This window comes from Leopardus geoffroyi, chromosome E1 (genome assembly GCF_018350155.1).
Source record: "Leopardus geoffroyi isolate Oge1 chromosome E1, O.geoffroyi_Oge1_pat1.0, whole genome shotgun sequence".
NCBI classification, from domain to species: domain Eukaryota; kingdom Metazoa; phylum Chordata; class Mammalia; order Carnivora; family Felidae; genus Leopardus; species Leopardus geoffroyi.
The window spans coordinates 59,342,781-59,353,248 of record NC_059330.1 but is presented as its reverse complement, the minus strand read 5'-3'; the positions used below and the strand labels follow the sequence as shown (position 1 = coordinate 59,353,248).

The following is a 10,468-nucleotide window of genomic DNA, read 5'->3' as shown; positions in this document are numbered from 1 at the left end:
GGGGGGGGGCTTGCTGCCGTCCCCCAGGACAGCGTTGCCGGGCCCCCCAAACCCCGGGCCTGTGGGAGGGGGCGGGAGCGCGGGTCCCCAGACCCAGGGTGTAGAGCGGCTTTCCAACCCCACACGGGCATCCCGGAAACCCCCTCTCTGGACTTAGGCGCGCCGCGAGGATCCGCTTCCCAGCGCTCCTCGCTCGGCACCGGGTGTAGACGGATTGAGTCCCTGGGGACCCGGCCCGAGCCACCCCCCTCCCCGCCTCCCCCCAGGGTGTTCTGTGCCGCCAAGCGCGTTGAACCGAATCCTGTCTCCCGGGCCGGCCGTGGGCTCCCACCCGCCCGCAGCCCCGTCGGAAATTTGGGGACATCTTGCAGGTGGCCCATCCCATAGTCCCAGGCCGCGCCCCCCCCCCGCCCCCCCCCTCCCCGCCCCGGCCCGGGGCTCTCCCAGCCTCCGCGGAAGCAGCACCCGCCGGGCGGGGGGAGGGGGCGGGGGAGGAGGCCGGGGGAGGCTCAGCCCCCACGCGCGCCCCAAAGACCCCCGCCGCGCCGCGGGCCGGGCCGCAGACAATTAAAGCGGGATTCCTCCCCCGCTGACGTCGGCAGCGCCGAGGCCCCTCCCGCGGCGGCATAAAAGGCGCGGGCTCCGCAGCGCGGGCGGCAGTGAGGGCCGGGCAGCGCGGCGGTGAGGACTGCGCGGCCCAGCAGCGCGGCGCCCAGAGCGCGGGCCGCCCGCCGAGCCCCGCCGAGCCGAGCCCCCCAGCGCCCGCAGCCATGCCGGCCGGCCGCGCCGCGCGCACCTGTGCGCTGCTCGCCCTCTGCCTCCTGGGCGGCGCGGCCCAGGATTTCGGGCCGACGCGCTTCATCTGCACCTCGGTGCCCGTGGACGCCGACATGTGCGCCGCGTCCGTGGCCGCCGGCGGCGCCGAGGAGCTCCGGAGCAACGTGCTGCAGCTCCGCGAGACCGTGCTGCAGCAGAAGGAGACCATCCTGAGCCAGAAGGAGACCATCCGCGAGCTGACCACCAAGCTGGGCCGCTGCGAGAGCCAGAGCACGCTGGACGCGGGCACCGGCGAGGCCCGGGCCGGCGGCGGCGGCGGCGGCGGCGGCCGCAAGCAGCCGGGCTCGGGCAAGAACACCATGGGCGACCTGTCCCGGACGCCGGCCGCCGAGACGCTCAGCCAACTCGGGCAAACTTTGCAGTCGCTCAAAACCCGCCTGGAGAACCTGGAGGTCTGCGCGCGCCGCGTTCCCCCCCACCCCCCCCCCCCCCCCGTCCCCGGCTCGTGCGCCCCTCTGCCCTGCCCCACCCCCACTCCCGACCCGGCCCGACATCCACCACCCTCCCCCCCCCCCCCGCCCCGCCGGCCCCGCCTCGGCCGGGCGCCCGTGCCCCACCGGGGCTGCGCGGAGCCCGAGGGGCCCCGCAGACGGCGGCCACTCGCCCGAGCTCCCCGCCAGGCCGCCCCCGCATTCGCCCCGAGGGGACCTCGCCGCGGGCCTCCCGGCACGGTCCCCGCTCCACGCGTAACGATGTGGTTTCCCCCTGCCCTCGCACCCCCGCAGCAGTACAGCCGGCTCAATTCCTCCAGCCAGACCAACAGCCTCAAGGATCTGCTGCAGAGCAAGATCGATGACCTGGAGAGGCAGGTGCTGTCTCGGGTGAACACTCTGGAGGAGGGAAAGGGTGGCCCCAGGAACGACACGGAGGAGAGAGTCAAGATTGAGAGCGCCCTGACCTCCCTGCACCAGCGGATCAGCGAGCTGGAGAAAGGTACCCGGGGCTGGAGGTGGTGGGGGGTGGAGTGACCTGCTGCCTGCCAGGCTCCCTGGGCCATGGGGACCCTGCCTCAGGTCCTGGCCTCCTGCCCAGCTCAGCTCCAGGCTGAAAAGCCCAAAGCTTCTCAGCCTCTCCAGCCCCCTTCCCGCTTCCTGAGTCCCTGCTCTAGGTTTTGCGTTTCCAGCCCATGTTCCTGGTGGTGCCGGGGCCCCCTGGGCTGGGGACATATGGAGGCAACAGAAGCAGAGTGAGAAAGGGATTGGTTGGTGTCGGCAGCACCCCCCGTCCACACACACACACACACACACACACACACACACACACACACTGGGAGGATTTTTCCAAGTCTGATTTGTTTAATGTTCAGTAAGTTTGCACCGTAGTTGTGGTGCTCCCAAGCCCTCCCTGGTAAGAAAGCCGGGCTCCAGCTGGTCCCCATCCCTGGTAGAGAGAGTGGGGTGTGGGCCGGGGAAGGGTCCCCTGGTTCCCAGCAGATTTGGGCCCTGAGTAGGTTTTCTCCCAGCTCATCGCCCCCCCCACCCCCCGCCGCCCCGGTGTCCTGTGGGGATCTCCAGGTCCCCCCCTTCCGGTGAGCCCCCTCCCCATGGTTTTATCTTCTGAGTAATCCAAGCTCTGGAATCTTGCAAGACCCAGTTGGTTCCTGGGTCACCAACTCTGGCCAGCCCCAGCTGTACCCCAGGGCTCACAGATGAGCTGGGCTCAGCCTTGAAGTCCCAGAAATCAAACAAGGTTGTAAAAGGGGGGGGGGCGTTCCTGGGCTTGGAGCAGGGCCACATGACCCTTCTTGGACCGCAAAATGTGCCGGATGGATTTAAACAGTGCCGTCTTAAGGCACGTTATGTAACTGAAAAACAGATCAGGGGAAGGAGGGACGGGGGAGGGAGGGGGAGGGAAGGAGGGGAGATTGGGGGGAATGAAAAACATCCCCTAGAGAAGCCAGGGACTGGTTCTGCTTGAAGGTGGGGGGGGGGGGGCGTGCAAGCCGGGGATGGTTGGGGGAGCACTGAGGGGGCCAGCTCTGCTATTCCCTGGTACCTGACTTGGATGGGGGGTTGCTGGCCCAGCAGGATGCCTTCTAGAAATAATTCTTGGCCTGGGGGCCGGTTTAGTTCTGGACTGCCTGGCAGGCCCCGGAGCAAACCCAGGAGCTGGCAGGTGTGTGTGTTCCTGGCTCTGAGCCTGGTGCCTGTGCCCACTGCTGGGTTGGAATGTTTTGCCTGGAGTCAGTCACACCATATCCAGGGCCACAGCTACAGCGTGTGTGTGTGGGTTGGGAGGGGGGCAGACAAGCATTCCCCGAGACATCACTGGCAGGCTGGGAGCTGGTGGCTGTTGTGGAAAGGGAAGCTATCAGGCCGGGAGCCTGAGTTTTCAGGAAACACACAGGAAGCTCTCCTGGAGAATGAATGGCATAGTCCTCAAAGCAGTCACTTTGGGGGTGGGGGGCCCTGACTCGCTGGTGCCCTGCCCTCTCTGCAGGACTCCGGGCAGAGTTGCCAGAAGAACCTTAGAAGGACCGCTTTCCCTCCTGCGGGTAGATGGGATTCTGGAAATAGCCAGACTTCTCAGGGCTGGTCGATTGGGTCAGATGAGTGGCCAGGGACTGCGGCATGTGCTGGCCTCAAGGGGAGTGTCCTGGGCACCAGGGGCCTGGCTGTCTCGGGTGGGAATCCAGGTGGGAATCCAAGAGGCGTGTTTGTGAACACTCGCCAGCAGCCTGCATCCTGGAATCAGGGCGGCTGGCCGCAGGGGCTGCTCTGGGGGAGCTAGCCTCCTTCAGGCTGGAGGAGACCTCCCTCTGTGGCCACACATCAAGGGCCGGTTTACCAGGAGTACACTGAGCCATGCCCACCGTGCAGCCGGCCAAGTCCCCCCTCACACCCCCATCCAGCTTCCCCAGAGGCAGGACGTGGGAGCCAGACCAAGGAGTGCGGAGATCTTAGGTCAGCTCTTTTGTTCTGGCCCCGTGCCCTCAGGCAAAGCACTTGCCCCCACCCCCACCCCCACCCCAGCATCTGTAGAATGGAGACAGTCGTGTCTGCTTTCCTGAGCTTGGGTTGGGGGTGGAGGGGAGCACAGAATGATTTTCAGACCCGGAGGAGTGCTTTGAGGTGCAGACAGATGAAGGGACTGCATCCTGTCCTTTCCAGGTCAGAAGGACAACCGTCCTGGAGACAAATTCCAGCTCACATTCCCACTGCGGACCAACTACATGTACGCCAAGGTGAAGAAGAGCCTGCCGGAGATGTATGCCTTCACGGTGTGCATGTGGCTTAAGTCCAGCGCCGCGCCCGGGGTGGGCACCCCCTTCTCCTACGCCGTGCCTGGCCAGGCCAACGAGCTGGTTCTCATTGAGTGGGGCAACAATCCCATGGAGATCCTCATCAACGACAAGGTAGAGCAACCCCGCCCCCTCCAGCCACCTGGGATAATAGGCAGGCACAGTGAGGCCCCCAGGCCCGCCTGGCTGCTGGGGCGGGTCCTGGGGCTGGGGGTGGAGGGGCGGAGGGGTGGGCATGAGAGACACAGCCACAGATGCAGCTGTGGTCCCAACAGAAGTGCCCACCAGGCAGGACTGAGGGAGGTGGAGGGTGAGGACAGGGGAAAACGGAGAGGGGCGCCCTGGCCCTACTCGGAAGAGGGTGAAGCTGGAACTTTCTCAGACCCAGGCTTCCCGGGGAAGGCAGGGGAAGATCCACAGGGCAGATCAGACCCCGGGTCCTCCTCCCCCAGCTGGCCTCAGGGCTGGCTTTGCTCCTGTGGGAAGGACCATAGATGTTCCGCGGTGAGTCAAGGTACCCCAATCTGTCCTGCTCAAGCCCCCACCGCTGGGAGGAGGCCAGACGCACACAGCGCCCTGGAGAGTCCGCCTTTTCCCTCCAGGGAGCCTTCTCCATCCTGGTCCCGTACAGCTGTGGAGTGAGCTGCCAGCTTTCCAACACCTCTGAGGCAGCATTGGCAGCAAATCTCTAAAACCCAGGCTGGGGATTGGAATCCAAGCCCCTGCTGTTGACGCCTCGACCAGAAAGGGTTGTTCCTCTCTGGGCGAGTTAAAGGGTGGGCAGGTTCCCTCGTCTGCTGCATCTGCTGCGCCGTCTGTCCCCTCCGGAATGTGAGAGAGGGAGGGAAACCCCAGGCCGCAGGCTGGCCTGAGCTTTAAAGGCATGGTGCCATGCCCCCTGGCGTCTGAGCCTCTGCAGAGGCTGCACGGGTGTAGACCCAGCAGGTCTGGCAGTCGGCGGCGTTGCAGGAGGGAGGAGAGGCCCGGGCGGCAGCAGTGAGCTGAGACCCCAGCGGTGGGATGCTCCTTCCCGAGGGCTGGTTCTGTAGGACCAGCGAAGAGGGAGGAGGGCCAGGAGGGGTGAGGACATTGCGCACTCAGACCGGTCTTAGGAGCCCCTTGCCACATCGTCACATTTCCTGTGTGACTCCAAGGTCCGTGGAGGGATGGGGCTGACGGGCGCTAAGGCCCAGAGGGGCAGGTGCTGAGAGAGTTCAGTAATGGTGTTTACTGGCAACGTAGGGACGAGAAGAGAAGCAGTTGAACTGGTAAGTAGTGACGATCGATCGATCGCCGGTCCCTGTACCCACGATGTTGCGTGTGGTGTCCTTCCCAGGTGGCCAAGCTGCCCTTTGTAATCAACGATGGCAAGTGGCATCACATCTGCGTCACCTGGACCACCCGGGACGGGGTCTGGGAAGCCTACCAGGACGGCACCCAGGGTGGCAATGGCGAGAACCTGGCACCCTATCACCCCATCAAGCCCCAGGGTGTGCTGGTGCTGGGCCAGGAGCAGGTACTGGCCTTGGGGAGGGGGTGCTGGCTGCAGGGGAAGGAGCCCCAGAAGCAGAGAAGGGAGGGGGCGAGGGGGGAGGGAGTTGGAGAGGGGAGTGGCTCCCCCACCCCCAGAGGGAGCCAAGAGAAGCAGGTTAGGCAGCACTGGGCAGAGAGCGCGCTCTGGGTGGGCTCCTGGGGAAGTTCGGTGGGGCGGCCGCAGCTGCGTCTCTGGCACAGGAAAGCAAGCCTGCCCTTAGGGTTGCAGGATGCATTACCTTAAAGGGATTGGTCTCCCCCTTGGGCACCCGCAGGGAAGGCACGGGGGAGGGTCCCAGGCCTTCCAGGCCTTCTGCTCCCGTGGGGCTCTGCAGGGAGAGCGGCAGCGGCCCCCGTGGTTGTGCGCGGCCCCGGCCGACCTCCCTCACTGGCCGAGGGGGAGGCAGAGTCCAGGCGCCCCCAGGAAAAGCTCTGCACCCCGAGAGGAGGTGGCCAGTAGTGTCCCTTTTCCCGGGCACCCCATGGGAGGGGGACCAAGATCTGGCTGGAGACCCAGAGACGGGACAGAATGGTGCGTGGGAGGCAGATGCGAGAGCCCCTAGTGGGGGAGACGCGGAGACGTGCCCCCTGGGGACGGCCCCCCCCCCCCGCCGAGAGACCCTCACCGTCTGCTCTTCTCTGAAGGACACCCTGGGTGGTGGGTTTGATGCCACCCAGGCGTTCGTGGGCGAGCTGGCCCATTTCAACATCTGGGACCGCAAGCTGACCCCCGGGGAGGTATATAACCTCGCCACCTGCAGCACCAAAGCCCTCTCCGGCAACGTCATCGCCTGGGCCGAGTCCCACATCGAGATCTACGGCGGGGCCACCAAGTGGACATTCGAAGCCTGTCGCCAGATCAACTGAGGCTCCTGGCGGCCGAGCCTCCCGCCCCTCGGGCCGGCCCGCCCGCCTCCCCCCCTGCTTGTGCGGTGGCGACCCGTCTTGTGTCTCCTTCTCTCCCTCTCCCCAGGAGCGACTCAGGCCCTCCCCCTCGCACGCGCTCGCACGCAGCCTGGTTTGTCCTTGTGCCCGGGAAGCAGGTCCGGCTGCCCCCCCCCCTCCCCGAGGAGCCCGCGCCCCGGGCCTCAGGCCTGCTTGTGCTCCCCGCGGGCGCGGTGTGGACGTAGGTGAGAGAGCGTGTGTGTCTACGGGTGTGTGTCTGTGGGGACGAGCGAGGTGGTCTGTGTGCTGCGGGGAGAATCTCACGACTGGTCGGAAGACTCTAGTAGCTGCCCGCGGGCCCCTGTGGGTGGCCCGTGTGGCTTCTTCAACACACGCGCCTGTCTTTGTTTGCAAACCTTTTCCGGGGGCGCAGTTCTCCACCGGTAAAATAAATGTCTTCTGGCGGTTTGTTTGCTCGGGGCCGGGGCCCTCCCCTCAGAGAATTTCTCTTTTGTCGTAGGAGTGGATTCTCTCTTGCTCTCCGGGGGTGGGCAGAGGTGGGGGGGGTGGCTCCGGAAACCGGGCACCCCACCCCCACCCCCGGTGCCCGGCCAGCAAGCTTACAGCTGGCATCCGAGGGCAGCGGTGCTGGGCCTGGGAAGCTGCTTTGCTGGCTCTGGCCCAGGACAGCGCCTCAGCCCCCAGTCTGCCCGCCTCCTTGCACCCTTCGAGGCTGGGATCCGTCCCCCTCTTTTGGCTGCCGGCTGGTGCCCCTGAGAGAGGAGTGTCCCTCCCACAGTCCCGGAAGTCTTGGCTTCTGGCCGTGGGAGGCCAGAGGGTCCTCCAAGGAGGCAGGGCCTCCAGAGGCCTCTCACGGGGAGCCAGACTCAGACACGGCCAGCCAGCGTTGGGGCCTGGAATCCAACCCTCCCCCCGCTTCTTTCCAGGGCTCAGGTCCTGGAGCAGCCCCCAGCGTGTCACCGGCTGGTGACACTGAGACACGACCAGCGTCCAGACCTTTAACTTTATTCTCCCCCGTGAAAAGCAAACACACACATTTCCTTCTAGTCCTTCCGAGGCGGGGAGAAAATGTGCGTGCGTGTGTGTGTGCGCGCGTGTGCGCGCGTGTGTGTGCGTGTGTGTGCGTGCGTGCGTGCCCGTGTGTTGAGAGAGAGAGAGAAGCAGCACAGTAAGACGGATCATACCCAAGGCGAGGTGAGCTCCCTGCCGGGTTCCATCTGGGGGTCACACGCCTTGAGGGCACCCTGGATTCTGTCACCAGGAGTCTAATTAGCAAAAGGCTGGCGAGTCTTTCTAGAAATTCTACCGCACTGCCTGGCTCATCCACAGCTGCAGACATTTCTTCCGGAGGCGCAGGTGTGCCTTCGGGGACACCTGTCTCCTTAAACGCAGGTCCGTGTTGCGTCGGGAACCGCGTGCGTCTGTGTGTGTCTGTGTTGGTGTCTCTGTGTTCGTGTCCCCGTGGTGTCGCCACAGCACCCGGTCGCCGTTCCGCAGCGCGTCGCTCTTGTCTGGCGGGTGCGGGCCAGGCGCCACGCTGCGTGTCGTGGCTCAACAGTGGCTTTCTCTGAGAACCCTGTGCTTCGTCCCAGGCCGTCGGGTCGTGGCGTGTCTGGATCTGCAGGGATCTTCTCCGTTTGCATGTTCCTTGGGGTGGCGTGTCCCTTGCTCCTTTAGTCTGATGTGTGTCCCCTGCCTGCATGGACTTCTGGTTCTGTGTTGTGTGCCCAGTGCTACCCATTGTTCCGTGACCATCCGTGTAGCTACCGAAAATGGCCGGATAAACAAGCCACGGGTGTCGGGGGAGGTCAAGGGAGGGATCCGTTTCCCTCTCCCCGTCCCCACTCCCCAAACACACCAAGAAGTATTTTTTAACATGTAGGTTGACAAGGAGCCTAAACAGAGCCCGTGGTTGGGACAGAGCGAGAGCTTGGAATCACCCCTCGAGACCAGATTGGCCCCACCCCTCACTTCAGCCACCTCGGAGCCGTTGCTTAGGCAAAGGCCCAGAGGGTGCTGGGTGCTCTCCTGTCAGCACCTCCCACCAGCCCCTGCCGATCGGCCGGACCCCAGACCACCTTCTGCCCCCGCCGCGGGCGTGGTGGGAGCCGTCCGTTTAGGACCACAAGCCATCCTCTGCCCTAACTAGAGACGGGCAGAGCATACCCCCAGATGCTTATGCCTACGTCCCTCTGGCCTCCTGACCCCGTTCACCTTCCTCGCCCTCCTCCCCTGAAGCACCCACGGTGCCAGGGACGGAGGCTGGCATCTGGCTCCCTCCCCGCCCCCAGCCGGAACGCGTGCCAAGCCCCTTGACTCCCTCACTGTGTTAACACTTGGCACTTTGCTGGCCCCGAGAAAGGTCGATTGACAGGCACAAATGTATCCCACGTAGTTTTCATGTACTCCTTAATCTGATCGACGCTCCCTCTTGCACTGAATAACCCACACCTATCTCAGGTAAGCCATTTTATAAAATAGGAAGAAACCCAGCACTGCGGAGGCAGTGTCTGCCCTTCTGAGCTGGTGTCCCACAGAACCCCGGGCGTCCGGGGCCGGGGAGCTGCCGCCAGGGGCGCCCCGGGCCCTCGGGGCTTCGATCCCACTTGAATTGTAAGCCTTCCTGCTTTTGATAACACAGTATTATTTCTCTTACTGTAGAAGAAAAAGTTTATTACCAAACGAGTATTTTTATGAAAGAAAAGGACAAACCTATAAATTAACTCAACCTCTATCTCCCTTGAAAACACTTTCAGGCTCCGCCAAAACGTAGGACTGAAAGCGTGTATTTTGGAAGAAAGAGATACATTTTGTATGCTTTCTTTTCCTTTTGTAGACTCCCAGTTTATTTTCTAAGACTGCAAAGATCTCTTTGTCACCAGCCCTGGGACCTGAGACCAAGGGGGTGTCTTGTGGGCAGTGAAGGGGAGGGGAGAGGCTGGCGGGAGGCTCCAGACAGGGGCCACCTGTGCCCAAAGGCGTGTCGGGGGGACCGGGATGGAAATTGGCCGTTTACGGCGGACGCTTTGCCGTGGAGCTGACTTGTTGACGCGAGGACCCGTCCCACTCGGGGTGGAGGCAGCTAGGGCAACGGACGTTAACGCAAAGAGGACAGTATCCTTCGTGATCTCATGGCAACCAAAACAACGTGGCTGGCACAGCCATGGTTTCATCTCTTAAAACACAGTGTGTAAATTTAGTCACAACCAACGTTGGGAAGTGTAGCCCATCCATGCACAGTGGACTTAAGTGCAACTTGTTAAAAGGGAACAAGTCATTGAGGAGGAAAAAAAAAAGCCCAATACTTAGAGTCCCAATTTTGTCTTACTTGCCAAAAAAAAAAAAAAAAAAAAAAAAAAAAAAATCCAAAAAGCAAACCCCCCTACGGTTGATGTTGTTATAATGTACATACTGTATAATATGAAAGAAAATCAATGTACCTTAATTTTTCATTATTTGCTAACCAAAGCTGTACATTTTTCATATGATCTGCAGCCTTTTGGGTATCAAATGGGTCAAAACCATGGGACCTGCCACCTGCCATCAGCAATTCTGGAAATGCACTATTTCTACTGGTATTGCTTTTTTTTTTTTTTTTTTTTTTTCATTTTCTTGCTGAAACGACATGAATTGTTGAGTTTATTTTTACACAGTAAAGAGTGAAGAAAGACTGTGGTCTCCTTGGGGTGTCTCTTTTCTCAAGCCTGCATATGCCATCTCGACCTGCCCCAGGGGGCCTCCCAGGGACCCCCTCCCTCAGGAACATGCAGGCACAGCCCGGGGGGTGGAGAGGGGGCCGCCCCGGGTCATAGGTGCGAGAGAGGGAAGCGGTGTCCCCGCGTGGCGAGGCCCGCCCTGGGCCCGGGGTGCAGAGGAACTCCCCGTTCCGCCCCTCACCCCTGCGCCGCTGCTCTGTGCCCCGCGGACGCACTACCCCACGGCACAGCCGGG

The 10,468-nt window shown here is 62.8% G+C and overlaps 1 protein-coding gene across 1 annotated transcript; it reads left to right on the top strand.

Annotated features, from left to right (window-relative positions):
• Nucleotides 1-649: 649 nt before the first annotated feature.
• NPTX1 (neuronal pentraxin 1) lies at nucleotides 650-10,188 on the top strand. Its single transcript, XM_045489810.1, has 5 exons — nucleotides 650-1,229; nucleotides 1,563-1,770; nucleotides 3,948-4,192; nucleotides 5,415-5,594; nucleotides 6,257-10,188. The coding sequence occupies exons 1-5, from the start codon at nucleotides 771-773 to the stop codon at nucleotides 6,476-6,478; spliced, it is 1,314 nt and encodes a 437-aa protein (XP_045345766.1). The 5' UTR covers nucleotides 650-770; the 3' UTR covers nucleotides 6,479-10,188.
• Nucleotides 10,189-10,468: the final 280 nt, after the last annotated feature.

Excerpts from the sequence above, each read along its gene's own strand:
- NPTX1 (XM_045489810.1), top strand. The coding sequence starts at position 771 with ATGCCGGCCGGCCGCGCCGCGCGCACCTGTGCGCTGCTCGCCCTCTGC. Across the intron at positions 1,230-1,562 it reads CCCGCCTGGAGAACCTGGAG|CAGTACAGCCGGCTCAATTC; the intron begins GTCTGCGCGCGC and ends GCACCCCCGCAG. Across the intron at positions 1,771-3,947 it reads GATCAGCGAGCTGGAGAAAG|GTCAGAAGGACAACCGTCCT; the intron begins GTACCCGGGGCT and ends TGTCCTTTCCAG.